The 18,409-nt window shown below is 38.7% G+C and overlaps 1 protein-coding gene across 1 annotated transcript in view; it reads right to left on the bottom strand.

Moving 5' to 3' along the window:
• LOC134540555 (valine--tRNA ligase-like) overlaps positions 1–14,324 on the bottom strand; it is a 32,622-nt gene extending 18,298 nt beyond the window's left edge. Inside the window, exons 1-8 of the mRNA XM_063383371.1 lie at positions 14,048–14,324; positions 10,652–10,868; positions 8,567–8,813; positions 5,891–6,119; positions 4,010–4,189; positions 2,192–2,316; positions 1,001–1,146; positions 432–548 (exon numbers count right to left, since the gene is read on the bottom strand). Coding sequence (XP_063239441.1) covers positions 432–548; positions 1,001–1,146; positions 2,192–2,316; positions 4,010–4,189; positions 5,891–6,119; positions 8,567–8,813; positions 10,652–10,868; positions 14,048–14,192 — 1,406 coding nt within the window. The 5' untranslated portion in view covers positions 14,193–14,324. The remainder of the gene's footprint in view (positions 1–431; positions 549–1,000; positions 1,147–2,191; positions 2,317–4,009; positions 4,190–5,890; positions 6,120–8,566; positions 8,814–10,651; positions 10,869–14,047) is intronic.
• Positions 14,325–18,409: the final 4,085 nt, after the last annotated feature.

The following is an 18,409-nucleotide window of genomic DNA, read 5'->3' as shown; positions in this document are numbered from 1 at the left end:
TTCAAAATACTCAGAATAGGTTCCATGTGGGTTGGTTCCTTTTTGCATAACTAAAGTCCATTTATGTTGCTCATTAATTTCTGTGTTTTCTTTAAAAAAAACTTTCAGTGAATCTTTTTCCGGGGACACTGCGGACATGTACATTAGGTTCACACCTCAAAATAATCATCGATACTCCCCCAGGCGCGTGGTCCTGGTTCGGAGAAAGATGGGTCTTTAAATGCCAGACACCGCTACCAGTGCCTGACGTGGGTTCCGAGAACCGGGAAATAGATTCGCCATTTCCAATCGCGGCGTGTTACTGGGAGAGCGCCCGGCTAGGTCGAGAGGTTGAGGAGACTCGTCCCGACTTCGGGCCCCACCGACCCGACTCGTTTTCTGGGGACACTGCGGACAGCCGGGTAGTTGGAGGGTAGAGGGGGGGCGGTCACCTGATGTTGTAGAGCCAGTCGTACCAGACCTTCTCGAAGTGCTGCGGCTCGATGACGAGCCGGCCGTCCTGGAGAGCAGCGGCTGCCTCCTCCGCCATCGCCTTGCACCTGATGAACCTGCGTCACCGTCACCGTAGCGTGTCAGTACACCGCAGAGCACCGAAACGCAACCAAAAACTTTGGCTGTCTGTAAAGTCGGTTTACGGACAATAGTTCAACGTGACGTCATACCAAAACATTGATGAAATGATTGCATACTTTTATGAATAAATATAATCATTTTTTATTGAATTAATCACTATTTTGTGTGGATACAAAGAAGGAGTGAAATGAAATCTACAATTTAATTGATAAATTTACTCTTATTTGCACTCGTTGATTCAAATATGTTTATTACTTTCACGAAGAGATTATTTTAACTATAACTTTTGTACATGTTTTGCTATTTAACTTCTTACAATCTGTGTTATTCTGTTAAAGATAGGACGATGATAGGAAACTTTGCCGCACTAATATAACGGTGCGACGATCCTGCGATGAAACACGGGCAAGGCTGGAGTGCGACTCACCACTGGGGCCTGGACAGCAGCTCCACCGCGTCGCCCGACCGGCTGCAGAACGGCACCTGCACCGCGTGGTCCCGGCGGCCCCTCAGCAGGCCCATCCGCGCGAGCGCGTCGCGTACCCCCCTCCTCGCGTCGAACCTCTTCAGGCCCTGCGCAGCGTCCGTTTGCAGCTTGTAGTTTCAAACCACAGTGCATTCATCGTCTAAGCAGGTGACTGCTCCTCTCCACCCTCCGTCTGTCCACCCAGCTGTCCGCAGTGTCCCCGGAGAACGATTCACGGAAAGTTTTCAAAGAAAATACAGAAATTAATGAGCAACATAAATGGACGTACTAGTTATGCAAAAAGGAACCAACCCACATGAAACCTATTCTGAGTATTTTGAAGTAAAAGTTAATTATGAATTGTACTTCTCCTATTGATAACATAATGTGGGTGTAATTTTAACGGTCCAGTATAAATACTGATATGATAATAGCGACGACGGTACGATCAACCTTGTACTATTTTAATTTATTTTCAAATAAAATATAACAAAATTGTGGGTTGGTTACCTTTTTTCATAACTACGTCCATTTACACTCTCCGATGAGAATAATATTGTAAAACATTTCAAAAATATATTTAAACAGTAAAATTTTTTTTTTTTAATTAATATATACGAAAATTATCAAATAATTGAAAAATTCAATCACGCTAAAAATTTAAAAATTTCACCGCTAATGATTTTTAATCAGTATTTGTTCCACGTACTGCGACTAAATGCAACATTTTATTTTTATTTCAAAATCAGTTCACATGATTATGCCATCTATAAACTCTGCCAATATGAACATGATCTTTGACATTCCGTTCAGTAACTCAACATGAGTTAATACATCAAAACTTTTAACATAAAAATACTTAACTGTTTTTTTTACACACACACATACACACACGTGCGCAACATATACCTATAGTTATAAAGACTAGTAGGAGGGCTCACATTTAAATTTTGTTGTGTGTTGCAATAAAATATATACTTTATTAGTGAAAATGACATAAAAAATTGAGAACGGTGAAAAGGCGAAGGTTTAAACACATCAACAAAATTTTTCAAACGTGACCTGGGGATGCGGCAAGCTGCAATCAGCGACTGTTCTGCAGGGAACAACATTAAAAAAAAAAACAACTCGGCACACTTGAGCGGAACGTACTGAAAATTGGCCGCAGTTTTCTCCGAGCGTGCCGTCCTCCGTGATGACGGACACCACCTCCAGGCCGTGCCGGCGGGCCAGGTCGAAGTCCACGGCGCTGTGGCCCGGCGTGACCTTCAGCGCCCCTGCGACAGGGGGCGGGGGGAACGAATGTGAGAAAGCACAAAAACAGACATCTATTCCTAGCAGAACCCTGTTATAATTTTCCTTCTAATAACATCATATCTATTTTTGACGTGACATTTAAGAAATCGATGAACGCCGGCTGCACGCACGAAAAAGTGTCCCCCTTGCGCACATTGTTCCGTTACGCTGTGTCCCGTCACGCCCACCGTACGCTTGCGCCGCATCTATCTCTCTTCCACTCGACTGTTTATAAAGTGAAGTGGAAAATTAATGTGGTTTTCATTGCTTATTACAACAAAAATTTCGGCAATAAAGGCTAATTATTCTTGCATTTTAAAAATCTGATCACTTGTATAATTTCAAGTATTTATTCTTTTATTCTTAAAATAAAAATGATTCAATTTTATTCATAGAGTATGCAATCATTTCATCAATGATTTGTTATGACGTTGTCACGTTAAACTATCGTCCGTCAACCGACTCTACAGACAACCAATTTTTTTTTAAGTCCCGACATTTTCCCCAAAAGTTCAATGTACTCACTCATTTCCTGCGTTTCGTTCCACAAATGGTGCATTTCCGCTTATGATCATATTTATTTACTTATAGTAACATGCCCACCGACAGATATGTGTCTTTAGAGGTGGGCACGACACATATAGACTCCCACCCCCATCTGCGCCACAGCAGGTAAGATAACCGCACATGGTCAACATCACTAAAACCCGTGGTATTTACTAAAAAAAATCAATACACCAACTCCCAACATTTGGCATCACCTACATACTGTGTACATTTTCAGGACGTTATGGTAACGGCTTGAACAAATGCAAACAAAAAGGCGGGCTGCATCAGTAAAACGGGCAGGGAGAGGGGAAGAGACGGAGGGTCCCGTGCCACGGGCGGACGCGAGCTGCGACGTTCTGCAACTGGTGTGCCATGGGTCTGAGGGTGGGCTCATGAACTATGCAAGAAACTCAAGTAAGTCACAGTCGTTTATAAAGTACGCAAATCGCCAAATGCCACCAACCTTACAGTTTAAAAATGAAAATCATTAGGAAAAATATTTTACCACCAGATTTTATTGATAATTCACATTTATCACAAAAAAAATTGTCAATTAAAATAAACTTCTGATAATCCAGCACACTTCTGGTGCTGAATTACTAAAAATGCCAGATCAACTGGCAGGCGATCCCTTGATCGATAGACGCTAAGTTGTAGAGCACATACATCTGCAAGAGGGTGTTCGGCTGCAAATATCGCTCGGCGGGAACATAAGGCTGGACATTTCAACGCAAACATAGGGGTGTGCTGAGCAATCCCGACTACTTCCGGGCTTCTGCCGCCGCGCTTCCGACCGCCGCTTAATGTGCGCAATGTCGAAGAGTTTTTCTACCATAGCTAAAAAAAATTAAATGTTTTTGACTCAAGTTCCGATTAGTTGGCTTAAAGTCTGCACGATCCTAGGTGGTGCTGAACCATCAAGCTTCTCGGACGTCTACTGCATTTAATTTTAAAAAGTTATTTTGTATGACTGTAGGAAAGTTTGAACAAGTTTAAAAACATGATGTATACAATAACAAGAACATTGCGGGCCTCTATGCACATAACGTGTGTCGAACACGGCATTCTGGAACGCAAGCCGGAAGTCGGAACACACTTGCGCTGCGCTGTTGCACCTCGGCGCACCTGTTCCCAGCTTCATGTCGACGCACTCGTCGAACACGACGGGCATCTGCCTCCGCGCGAGGGGGTTCCAGACGCGCGCGCCGCGCAGGTGCGCGTAGCGCGGGTCGCGCGGGTGCACGGCCACCGCCACGTCTCCCAGCGCCGTCTCCAGTCTCGTGGTCGAGACCACCACCTCCCCATCTGGAACACAGCGGCCCCTGCATCGTGTTGCGGCGCTCACAGGGTTGACAGAGAGCACACCAAAGTCTCCGTACTTGCCCAACAGTTTTTTTTAATGCCACAACAAGTTTTTGACGTCACGTCTAATAAATCGATGAACGCCGTCTGCATGCATGAAAAGGTGTCTCGTTACGCTCATTGTACGCTTGCGCCGCATCTATCTCTCTTCCACTCGATTGGAGCAACCATCGATTTGACTTTTTCGAGGCACATTAAACTTGAAAAAACTCCCCCATTCGTTTCCTACTTTTCCTATCATCGTCCCATCCTTAACAGAATAACACAGATTGGAAGAAGTTAAATGGCAAACATGTATAGAAGTTATGGTTAAAATAATAATCTCTTCGTTAAAGTAATAATCATATTTAAAGTAACGAGTGCAAATAAAAGTAAATTTATCAATTAAAATTGTAGATGTCATTTCACTCCTTCTTTGTATCCATACAAAATGGTGATAATTCAGTAAAAATGATTCAATTTTATTCATAAAAGTATGCAATCATTTCATCAGTGTTTTGTTATGACGTTGTCACGTTAAACTATCGTCCGTAAACCGACTTTACAGACAACAAATTTTTATCTAATTGTTTAAAATAGAAAATTTGTCATTGTTAAGGTAGACATATTACATAAATTCAATACTAAACTCCAACAGCTTCACAGGTTACCTATTTGTAGCTGTCAGTCGGTATTACCTGCGGGCATTCCATTAAATTATGTGAGATACTTTAACAAGGCCAAATCTTGGAAATATGTAAAACCATAGAAAAGTTTTATTGTCTAAAGTCTGTTGAAACCTCTACAGCAGCTTCCAGTTCTTATATCTTTCCCTCTTAATATGACACTAAGGAAATAGGATATATAGAGACAAGATTGTATGGTTTCATTTTTAGCCGAATATCATTTTTGAAACAGAATATTTTGGTGTTGTTGTTTTTATTTTTATAAAAGCTGTTTTGTTAATACTCACTCCGACAAAGTAGCGGTAAAATTTATATGCTGCACTTTTACGATAATGTAATTGGCAATAAATTGGTTTAAAACAGAACAATAAAATTAAAAGTGATTCAATGAGAGATGTAGGCTACAATAAAAAAAAATTAACTTTATTTTTTTTTTGGATCCCTGCACTTTGATACAATTTTTTTTGTCCGGAAATAACATTCCATAAATTAAAAAAAAATTAAAGATTTTTTATATGATTTTAATTAATTTTTGGTTATATTTAACTTTACTTGCATTTACAGGCTACATGGTGTATTAACTTGCATTTCTGTGTAATGCGGTGTTTTGGAATGCTTTCTGGTGTTATCTCGGTTTTATTTATTTATTTTTGTGTGTTTATATATGTTTGTAAAATGCCCAACAAAGGTCTAGGGCTTTAGAAGTGGGCACGACACATACACAGACACAAAAGACAATACAAAAAAAAACAGAACAAAAACAGGATGGACACCAAAGTAGGTGAGCTCTTCCCGAGGTGAAACCACGGCAGACAGGCACATCTACAGCTGGCCAACACAGAGATGCTTACAGTGACCAAAACAAACAATGACGGGTACAACAGAAACACAACTCATACACTATGGAATATAGGAACATGAGAGTTAAAGACATTGCAATTGTCCTTCGCCGCCCGAGCGACGCGACCGATGCACTCACCAGAGTCGCAGAGCTTGTACGCGAAGTCGGTCAGGGTCCCGAACTCGACGGGCTCGGAGTGGCCCGGCACCGGCACGAGGGTCGCCTTCTCGAACGCCCTGTGGACGACCTCCACGTCCGAGATGGCCGACTGCAGGGCGCACGACCAGTTGACGAGCGAGCAGTCGCGGTACACCAGACCGGCGTCGAACAGGTGGATGAATGCCTCCGTCACAGCCGCGCACTGCTTCTGGAAAAACAAACGTCCACCTCCCCGCTTGGGACGCGTCTGCAGCGGCCAAGACGCGCAAACGACCGCGCTAGGTTCGCGGGAAAAATCTGAAACCTGGGAATGCTTTTAAAGAACTTGGCTCGTTAAGTACAGTCAGGGGTGCAAAAACAAGGGGGGGGGGGGCAAGGGTATTTTGGGGCCCCTCCCCACCCCTGAAACCTTGAAGTGGGGGCAAACGGGGGCAAAGAAAGTGCTGTGTAATCAATTTTTAGATGATAAAACTGCTTAAATAGCACCATTTTCCACCTTGAAACACAAATTTTTCCCGGGGGAGGACCCCCGGACCTCCCCGCTTCAATAGGGGGGATCGATGATTCTTTATAAAAAGGTATATTGCCCCCCCCCCCCCCCCCCCTGACTAGACGGGATTGTCCAGATCACCAACAGTCCGGACTGAATGGATTTTCAGACACGAGCGGGTCAGGAATACCATACATGCTGATGAAACTTCACGAAGGATCCAGGTCTGAAGCAGAGAATATAAGCAATTTGCCACCATTTATTTCTGCAAGGCCTTAATCCATAACGTGATCCTGCATTTAGTTATAAAGACTGTACATATTTTGTTTAACAATGGAAGAGTTAAAAAAAAAAATTGTGTTAGGGGAAATTTGGGTCTTAAAAATTTTGGATGTTTGGGCGAATTTTTCCATCTCATGAATTTTTTTCCCACATGGGACACACTACAAAAAAATCACATGAGAAAAAAGTATAGAAATGTGTGTGTGCACAGTAGAATAAAACAGGCTGACTGGTAATTATATATTTCCACGCTAATCTAGTTCAGTGATAGGGTACAGACGGCCCATACACCACATCTGGCCCGCGGTCTACCTGAAGAATCTTTCACCAAAAAAAAAATAATAATCAGTTAATTACACTGTTAACATATAAACCTTTAACAAATGTGTGTGTGTTTTTTCGAGCATAACGCAAAAAATACTGGATGAATTTTGATGAAACCTTCCGTGTTTAGAAGCTTATGATTAGACTTAAAACCTGATATATATTTTATCTCGCTACGATGACACCGCTTGAAAAGAGACAAAATATTAGGATGAACATGGCATCAGATATATTTAACATTTTTGTTGGTTTTTAAGCATTACGTACTCAGCGCTATCCTTTCAAGTATTTTTCAAACTAAAAGTTCTAGTGTAGAATAAAGTTGTTCAGCTGACACTGTTTAGAAGCCAGAGTGTTCTCAAACAAAAACTCAAACATATTATTTCAATAGGAGAAAAGCTACATATTGTTTAGTAGTAATTATTTTAATTTTTATTAGTTTATTTTTTTGTAAATACTCTTTTTAAAAGACATAATATTCGTTTCACTGTCCAATGTCACAATTTCATTTATAGAATATAGAGAACATGAAACATAAATGTTAAATTTCATTATTAATTCACGTGCATGTTTAGCCCTCTGATTATTATCGAAAATTGTGCCTGGCTCTTAAAAAAGATGTGAGTGGTGGCCATTACTGATATATTTCATTTCAGGACTTTATATATTAGAGATACAAATGTATGATTTAGGGCTTAATGTCTGGTTGATATAAAAGAGGGGTGTGATTGGCGACGGTGAAAGGTGGTGGGCTGGGAATGGAGTATTTGAAGGAATGAGTGATTGGGGAAAACGGGAGTCACCAGGAAAACCCACCGGCTCAAAGCAACTACTGGGAACAACCCAGATTTGACCCAGGTGGGAATTGAACTCAGATTGCCTTGACATGAAGTGAGCGATCCGACCATTAAATTAAGCCCATATTCCACCATATAAACTTCCTTTTTTGTTCTTCCATGACAGCTGGTGTGGGTGGTTCTGTGGAAGAATTAGTAGAGAGCTGACCGTTTACATGAAGATTTTTCTAATCGATTGTATTTGAATTTCTGTAGAAGGTGGAAATTTTATCCAATCAGAATGAAGTAGTTAGTTTGCCCCTAGTGTTAAAATTTATTTTGAGAGATTTGAAAACTTTTTGATTATTAATTTATTTTTTTTAAATATGTGAACATATTTGTCTGTTGAAGCAGACAATTATGAGAAACAGCCATGTTTGTACAACACGAAAAGTATTAACTACTGTAACATTCCCACTCTTTCATCCATATTTTTTTTAAGCCCTTCTTCCCGCAGTTTTTTTTCCCCTCTCTCTTCTACAATAATATTATTGCTGCCGCACTTGAAAAGTGATTTCTGTCAAATAGCATTTGTTTACAATCTCATGTCTCGCACAAGCTGAAAACTGGGCCTACGCCAGTCACAAGTCTACTACGTGTGATAGTTTCTTCCGTACCTGCTGGACGCTTCTAGCGGAGCCTGTACGGAATATTCCCCCGTGGAACACACACTTGAACAGTTTGTGCAGAGATGTGCGGGCGGAGGGGGTTGGGAACACTCACGGCGTCCATGGTGTAGAACTCCCGGGACCAGTCGAGGGACAGGCCGAGCCTCCTCAGCTGCCCCGAGATGGCGTGCGCCTGCCGCTCCGCCCAGGCCTCGGCGCGCCGCTCGAACGCCTCACGGCCGACGTCGCGCCGCGTCAGCCGCTCCTCGTGCCACATCGTCCGCTCGACCAGCGCCTGGGTGGCGATGCCCGCGTGGTCGAGTCCGGGCAGCCACGCCACGCTCTCCCCGCGCATCCTGCGCCTGCCGCGCACGTCGGTACATCGATCATGCATCGTGCAGTGCTTCAATGAGCGATCCGTAGCGTGCACACACACCTGCGTTGTTATTACTATGATTGATGAACAGTCCATGTGCAACTTGGAAGTGTTGAACTGGCACTGTCGGAATCTATATAGTTACCGCCCGCCGTTCGGCTGTGACGGTCCTTTCTAAGAAGCGCGTGTTTCCATCAAACTGTGGAGCCCCAGCTTACAAGGATGTTTGGCACGCACTGTACAGACACCCACCTTCCCGCTAACTGCTGTGTCCGGTGCTTCCAAGCACCCAGGGGGTGTGAGGGAAAGATGGCTCAAAGAAGGAACTCTGGTTGATTGCAGGCTACTCACTTAACTTATCAGCAAGAACCATACCTGGCGGAAATAATGCGTCTCGCGCTTAGATTCCAGTACAGAATAAGCTGCACAAGCTATTGCCAGATTTATTCTGCCCGACTTGTTAACTTTGTGAAACTTATTTCCTGTATCATCATTGACTAAGGTTTGTAATTTTTTTAAATTTTGCGAGACCATAAATTAGTGTATATTGACCGAATTATTACTCATTATAAACGAAAAAAAAAAATTCAATGCTTAAACATAAATTATTATTTTACAGGGAAAACTATTGTAGCAGTCAGTCGTTATTAATAACGAGGCATTCCATTAAATTATCTATGCTAAATAGAGCATGTTCAGTAGAACCTTGATTAACCGGGGTAACGAGGGGGAAAGTCAGCACGGGAAAGCGAAAATCATGGATAATCGAATTCAAATGTATTTAGGTTATACAATACAGCAAAATTTTGTAAGTAATTTATACAAAACAAATGTCCACGTATTACAATAATATTTAATTTTTAAAAATATGTATGAATGAAATTTTTTGTAATGACCTAAAAGACATACAGTTTCACTGAAAAATATGAATCATATTTATGATTTTATAAGCATAGGTACGTGCAATTTAACGAATAACTTGCCTTGAATCAATAAACAATTCAGGAAACATGTATATGCGTTGTTTGTTGCAGATTAGGAAACAAAACAATATTAAAATATCCATGCTCATCCATTACTTACAAGCTATTAGTCTTTGTTAAGCATTTAAGGTTTCTTAGTGATATTAAAGAACTACTAAGGGCCCTTACCCAATTAAAGATTTTTTTTTTACATATATGTATTCAGTAAGCATACAAACCCCGTTCTCGTGATGCTGGTAAGGGCAGAGAAGCCTGCACATCAGGGTTGGCTGATTTAAAACCACAATGGTTTATAAAACAGTTTAAACACAGTGATAAATATATAAAATTTTTTTTAAATATATTTTTAAATAATATATCCTAATTTTTTTTAATGATAGGTCTAATTCCACTCTAATAACAACAAAATTTTGCTCATTATGTCTCACATGATTTACAGGAACAAAAATTTATAAAATAATCAAGATCGCATCATTTAAATTATCTGAATAAGTTGTGAAATCATACCCAGTTAAATACTCCTTTAAAATTAAAAAAAAAATTAAATTGTTAGTTCCTATTCTGTGGAGAATCCTCCTCCCGTGGGGGAAATACCCTTCATGTGGTTAAGTCCCAGTCAGCTGTGCAGATTTGCTTTATCTGGTTCAACATGGAGCGGCAGAGAGCGGGATGTTGTATGGCCTTCATTCGAACAAGATGAGTACCAAAATAACCAACGTAATTTAAAAAAAAAAAAAAAAACCTGGTTTAAACCTGAATTTTTTTTGTTCAAAACAAAAAAAAAACAGGATGCACGGTTTTTCTTTCTCCCCCCGCGCACGCGCTGCGCACACACACGCACCAGCGGGCCAGCACGTCCTGCACGGTGCAGGCGAGGGCGTGTCCCAGGTGGAGCTGCCCCGTCACGTTGGGCGGGGGCAGCACCATGCTGAACACGGCGGCTGCCCCCGGCGACGGCACGGCGTCCGGCGCGAAGAAGCCGCGCGCCTCCCACCACTCGCTCCAGCCGCGCTCCACCTCGCGCGGCCGGTACGCCGCCGGGAAGGGCCCCTCCGTGTCTGCATGGCGCGACACAACACACGCGCGTCACTACAGGTCACTGACCCCAGGGGCGGTGCAAGGTAAATTGGCGCCCCAGGCGAAAAAATTTATTGCCCCCCAACCCCCCCCCCCCCTCCTACCCCCACAACCACCGGACACCCCAAAAAAAATTGTCCTTGCCTCAAAATACATCACGTAAGCCTAAGATTTTGTCAACAATCAAATGTAAGCAGGCTAGTGTTTTTTTTTTTACTTTTTTACTTATTACAAATCATAAACAGGTCACCGTGGACTTTAAATAATTACTTATATCAATATAAACATTTTTAACTGTTACAAAAATCCATTTCCATCTAGTTTCAATAATCGTTAAAACATGTTGTATGAGCTGTTGTGTGTCGTGCTGCGCCGCCCCCAGCCACTTGGCGCCCCGGGCGGTCGCCTGGTTCGCCCGTGTGGACGCGCCGGCCCTGCCTGTCCCATGCCGCGCAGCTGAGTTGATCCTGCACGATCCCTCCTGTGGTAGCTACACGACGCTCGCTGCTTTCATCTAGTACGTCCGAATATCCCGCACGCCATGAACAATGTTGGGAGGTTGAAAATATTCAATCATTTTCAGATTTTCATTTGATCTGATAACACAATCATAATTCGTCGTTACGTCACAATTTTTTTTTTGTCGTATTTAGTATCGTTAGCGTACTAAGTTAAAACAGCAACGCGTCCTGAACCACAGGATCAATGTATTAATGATCACGCCATTAGGATCAAGAGATAGACTTGGCAATGCAATACGTTTTTTTTTTTACTGAAGCAGAAGTCCACTCACAGAATTACTTACTGAGTGTTATTTATTTTTCATGGAAATAAGAGAAACGTAACGACTTGTAACGCAAGGAGCGTCAAGGACTCAAGCATGCAAATAACATGCATTACCTATCAAATAACAATGAGAAGGTAGATATTTTGTTAAGTTCTTAAGCTCAAATATAGCTACACTCTCAGTTTTTTAAACACTAATTTGTTTCTACGTCTATGTAAGTTTTAAACTGTTTTATGGATGAATGAGCTCATTAAAGCATATGTGTATCAATTGTTTTGTAAAGTGTAGCATTTGGAGTGAACTTTATCGCTTTCATTTTAAAATTGTTTTATTGAATGTGATGATGGTTACTGCTAGGTATACTTAAGATGGCAGCACTGAACAGCGCCCAAGTTCATAATTATAAATATTTATTGTCAATTAACACATAGTGCAACAACAGGCATAAAAGTACATAAATTACATACATATACAAACACCAGGGGTGCCCACAAGGGGGGGGTAACGACGCAGACTGCGTCATTAAAATTTCAGGGGGGGGGGGGGGGGGGGTTAAAAGACGAGAAAAATGTATATATTATGTACATAATTATAGCTTCTAATGTGAAAATACGTTTCTGGTGCTTTGATAATTGAAAGGGATCTTGTAAATCAAATTGGCAACCCTGCACTTTCCTCAACAAAAGCAGTTATCTGTCGGTTTAGGATGGAAATATTACCTGATATGACCAAAATTATTATTAGAAAATCAGTTTTAATTAATGCAAAATGTGATTAAATATAATACTAAAAAAGTATAATATTATAAAATAATTGAGTAAATCATTGAGAAAATGGCATAAAAAAATTCGGGGGGGGGGGGGGCATCATTAGGTTAGGGGGGGGGGTGAGTCATAGTGTTTGGGGGAGGGGGGGGGGGGCACCTCTGCAAACACACACAAATGTACAAGATTACAATAGCATAAATTTACTCAAATTTAAGTTCACTTAAATTTACATCATTCCATTCGTCAATTGTATACAAAGGTTTAGACTTAAACTATAGTTCTCGAATTAGCCTAAACTTATTGAAAGACACTGGTATAGCACTGAAATGTAACCTATTAAAAAAAAATGTTACACCAATATATTATTAAAATTCATATGTCTTAGATAAGAAATTATAATTAGCATCTATTAAGTATCTATTTCTAGTATTATGGTTGTGTGCACTAATTCTTTAATATAAATGTCTATAAATTATTTTAATCAAACAATGAACAATGTATAAAAAAAAATTACATGGTTCTGTACGTATCTTGAGTTTTGAAAAGTGTTCTCTATGTGATTATCTTTCTGGGATCCGAACAATGCTTCGGCCTTAAAGAAACTCTGTCTGCTCCAGGTGAGTTACCCCACAATGTAATGCCGTAAAGAAGATATGTATTTATATGAAAGAAAGGCGTAGTAAGAATTCATTACTAATTATTGACTTGTTCAATATTTTAGCTATCTTAACAAATAAATCACTCTAGAAAGACGTTCAAATAGGTCCGCTGTATGAGAATTCTTGCTCGGGTTTCTATCTAACTGTGGACATAACATTTTAACAGTGTTACATTCAAGGAGTCCCAGTCTGGTAAATAAGCCCCTTCTACAATTGTAATGTCCACGAATTGCGTCTGACAGACACTAATGAAGGAGGGGGGGGGGGGGGGGGGGAACCGGGAAATTAAATTTCTGGATTTAACAGTGGGAAAGCTAATTTATTTTTTCGAAACACTGGAAGAGATTTGAATTTAATACATACATGCGCAGTCCACAGTCTCTACGATTCACAGGTACTATTTTGTTGGGGCTCCAAGAGGCACTTTAGCTTCAAAAAGGGCTCTGTTGCTGGGAAAGTTAGGAAACTGCTAACAGAGACAGTCTGTGGTGCTTGAAGGCCCTGGGTGGGGCAGCTGCAAAGGATGGCCCGGGGGAGTAAAGATGGGACGAGCTGAGAGGCTGCAAAAGGGGCGTTCACAGGCAAAGGAGAGACCCTGGGTGGAAGCTCCAAAGGGTTCGGAGGAAGACTAGAACAAAGGAGTGAGAGCAGAAGAAGTTTGATGGAAAGACAGGGTTGTGGTAGTATAGGACCAGCGTGAGAGGAAGTGGGGTTGAGGTGAACCGTCCTTGTCACCTGACTGATTATCGATTGAAAGAACAATAAGTTACAGTACACTCATAATTTGAACTTAATTACATTTCTCAGTGCCAAACACAGTCAAAACAACTGATGCCAAACAAACGAGTAAAAAAACCACAGAACAAAATACAAAACTGTACAGACCTAAGAATCTACATAAAGCCTAGCAGGGGAAATTAACCACTGGGAAAAAATGGTATGCTCACCTTTTTTCGTGCCGGTACACCCATTATTTACACTAAAGTTCCTTCCGGAGACAGAATTCACTCTGTAAATCCATTGTCTCTTCAGCAAAGGTTTCCAGACATCGCAAAGGTGAATGAACTTAAGGCCTAGTTTCCCATCGCACATTTCTGTTATACTTAAGTACGTCGCGTTATTATTTCATCATACAGACACGGTGCAGCACATGAGATAACTCATCTTACACGAGAAGCAAAACAATAACAAACTCACGCACGCAGCCACGTTGCTGCCAACTGCTAAGTATAAGTATTTCTCTTGTAGCCAAGAACAAAAATTCTCGTTGACTCATTTGGATATTTTTTATTGATTGATTGTTACACTTGCGATGGGGCGTCCACTTCGGACAGCCTAAGTTTCACCCCCATAGATCGACATGCACGAACAGTTCCGAAGTACGTCGCTCGATCGGGTAACTTTGGTAGTAGAAAAGCGCGGGCTATAGCTACAGCTTTTGAACGTGAACAATGATATCGTTTTTTGATCTAGCAAGAGATAAATTGCAAAATTGTACCAAAAGTGATAAATATAACACTATTATGGGATATGTAGACAGTGAAATCGGTTATAACAATTTCTTTGATGCCTTAAAAAGTGCAGGTTACTCGTTCTCAGTCAGAAGTAGTGCAGCACAGGAGCAATTCAAAATATTAGATTCAATTTTCTGTAGAAGACGAAGCAAGCAACATTAAAATGTTTATCTTGCTTGCTTCAAATCCTCAACCCTTATATCTGTCAATGAAGGAAATTAATTTAGCTTTCAGCTTGGTGACCTCTAGATCATTACAAAAAAATGAAGGGCTATAAAATGCTAATGATATGACAGAATGGGTGGGTGAAGTAATGTAAGAACTCTGAGAAAACCAACTAACCACTGCAATGTTTGCTATGTTCCGCACTATCCAAAGATCCATTAATGACCCTGCTGAGAATCAAACCCAGAGACCTAATGTTTGCCTCTAATGACCACATTTATAAGACCACAAACCTAATGCTTATTACCTTTTCCACCATTAATTTAATTACCTTACCTTTACAGATCGTGAGCAGCAGATAATGACCAGTGTACTGAATGAAGCCTTTGAGATTAAGGGCTTCTTATGTGTAGGAATGTTTGCAATTTTTGAAACAGCCCTTTTCGGAATTTTATTATTCTACTACTGTTAAAAGTCTCTTCTCTACAAATTTTCTTTGTTCTCTGTTACTAATTATTATTAATGTAGGGCATCCTCCATCCATTGCATACCTTTAGTGAACATATTAACATATTTTTATTCTCCTCGCTGGTTCTGTATGTTCAACTACAGCTGATTCAGTTGTGTCTTTATATTTTTAATTATTTATTTGTTTATTTATTTCCATTGTTTTCCATGGCAAACAATACAAAACTTCAATGCCGTTAATCCAAAAATTGGATGTAAATCATATTTTGAAGGTTTGCTATCTAACAAATCATTAGGTATTTAAAAATTTATTGTAATTTTTAAATTCAAGAAAAGTTTTCTGATGTATGTTCTGAGAAAAAGAAACATTTATGGAAGCTTACTGTAACACCAAAAATGAAGTATGATGTTACTGATATCATTTGTGTTTGATATAATTAATTATTAGTGTTAAAAGTGCATTTGCAGTGCTAATTTCTGATCCCGTTCACATACAGGCATAAGTGTGATAATTAAAATGAAGTATGACGATTTAAGAGTTAAATGTTATGTTTAATCTCTTTCCCTAACTGTTTGATGAATATTTTAAGTGCAAATGTGCAGTTTGTAGTTCTTATGTTAGATCTAATTCATATTATACAGGCTAACGTGCATTGTTTTATGAAGAATAGTGTTGTAACAAACTGTCAGATTAAATTGTTTTGTTCCAAAATAGAGCAATGCTCTTTGGAACATTGCAGAAAATAAAATTTTAAGAATTACAAAGTCTAGCACAAATATTAATGTAAATCAGCTCCAAGACTTAAGTTGTAAATGTGAAATTAGGCCTATGTGATTACAATCTTATGGCATTAAAGGTCTAGTAAGCCTACCTACATTTGTATTTTAAATAATCCAAGTTCATAAACATTTAAAGAAATTGCTGCAAATATTTCAGTTCAATGAACTGATTCAAATAAAAAATTATAGGTTGAAAGATAATCTAGTAATGAAGACAATAGTATTATTAATTAAAATCTTGTCTGTAATCTCAGAAGTCAGAGAAGTTGAACCTTCATGCAAAACCCAGAGCTGGTAGGCAATAATTTTTTTAATTTATTAATCATTTTCGGATTTTTTTTTTTATCAAAGATTGATTAATTTACATTGATTGATACCAAACATATACAAGAACTTCAGAATACAGATTTTCCTTCATATTGAAATATTGTTATTTAAAAAAAATTATTTTCTTTTATTGATAATACACTTATTGGAATTGGCTCTAGAATATAATAGTGAATACGTAATCTGTACTTGTCTATGATTTGTTTGTTTTTTATGTAAGTGTATATAGTAGTGTTTTTTTTTAAATGGTTGTTGGCTAGTGTTATGTATGTATGTGCACTATATGCAAATGGTAGTTCTGATAGTATATGTTCATAATAACTAATATACTGATATCAGACTAGCTCAAAATTGGTCTGTATTGTACATATATGAATACTTTATAAGATATGTATTGAAATATTATTTGAGTTAAGGAAAATTGTTACTGTAGAGTGTAGATGTTTGATTGATTATTGAAAAAAAAATTCCTTCTGACAACCATTAATAATTTTTACTGCTTTTTATTAATCTTCATAAAAATTCACAAGTCACCATGGTTACCATCTTCCAGCCACAAAACAAATATTATCAGTGATTTTAAAATACATCAATAAATATTATCAGTGATTTTAAAATACATCAATAAATATTATCAGTGATTTAAAAATACATCAAATAAACTCTCTCGCTGCATTCACGAAATCATTGCTTATTTACATTGGCCAGCCAAAGAGTAGATAAAAAAAAGCTGTTCTCCACAAGCCTGAAACAAAAAAGAAATCAAAGTTAAATGATATATATTGTACTAAAGAGAAATGAAACTGATAAATAAATGTATCAAAGAAAAAAGTTATGCATACCAGAATGATAAATTAATTTCAAAACCATTTTAGTTAGAAATTTGATACATTAAATATTTTGGTAAATTCTCATTTATGTACTACAATTAACATTTTTCTTTGTCCTTTCAAATAGATATTTTTTCCAAATACTTTTTGACAAAAACTCATTTATGTGAAAAAAAATTATATGAAAAACATAATTCTATTGCTCTTGTGCCCATTATTGCAGAAAAACTAGGTATTTAACAATCCAAGTAACTACACAATTTTAGAAGTTTGTTTCTCAGGGCCTCAAGTGATGTAATTGCTTGTTATTAGCTTAAGCAAATCTAGGCTTTAACTCAAGCAAAATGTTTACAAGTTGAATTAATTTCACGTAATGCATGTCACATAAGCAGTTAATTTTTTTTTTTTTTTTAAGTATCTAACCAAAGTCTTCGGGGAGAGTATTAGTAGGTAGGTTACCAAAATTTGTAAGATTCTATATATATCCTATATGTTCATATTTTAGTCGTATCAACAAAATGCCTACACAAGAATAGATGTCAGCATGTTATTTTGCAGCAGTCGATGGCATTACTTCATAATACAGTTGTGAAATCACTACAAAATGTGTCGGATGTATATTGCAATGATTTACAATTATTATCGGTAATCGCATAACTGCAGAGTTCAGAGGGTGTTAGAAAATTAAAATATACCACACATTGTTCTTTTTTTGTTTCTAATAATATTAGTTTATATTCCTACAAAGATGGATTCAGAAATTTCCTAGAGTAACAACTTTTCCACACAAACCAAATTTGATAAATAGTAATTCTTAGTACTATGTACTTCGCCAAATAAATTATTTTTAAAGTCTAGGTAAACTTACCTAAAGAATAATTGCTTACACCATTTTACAGTAGTTATGAAGAAGTTACCTTTCCCTAACCATTTTCATGATTTAACAGCACTTATGTAACTAACCTAACCAAGTATTGCAACTGTGAACTACAGTATAACCCTGTAATTGTTTTCAAGTGAGCATGCGGAAAAAAACATAAGCAGTCGATGGAAATTTAGCCATTCCAGTGTTTTAACGTTTTACCAATGGATTCATTAAGAAAATATAAAGTTAAAAACCATTGATCAGTACCCTTGATGCTTGAATTTGCTTAACCAATCCAACAATTATACAACTTCGTTGTGCATCAATAAAGTAAATCAATCATCAATACAGTAAACGTCT

The sequence above is a fragment of the Bacillus rossius genome, chromosome 17, assembly GCF_032445375.1.
Source record: "Bacillus rossius redtenbacheri isolate Brsri chromosome 17, Brsri_v3, whole genome shotgun sequence".
NCBI lineage: Eukaryota > Metazoa > Arthropoda > Insecta > Phasmatodea > Bacillidae > Bacillus > Bacillus rossius.
Note: the sequence above shows the minus strand (reverse complement) of the source record. Positions and strands in the feature narration are given on the sequence as shown.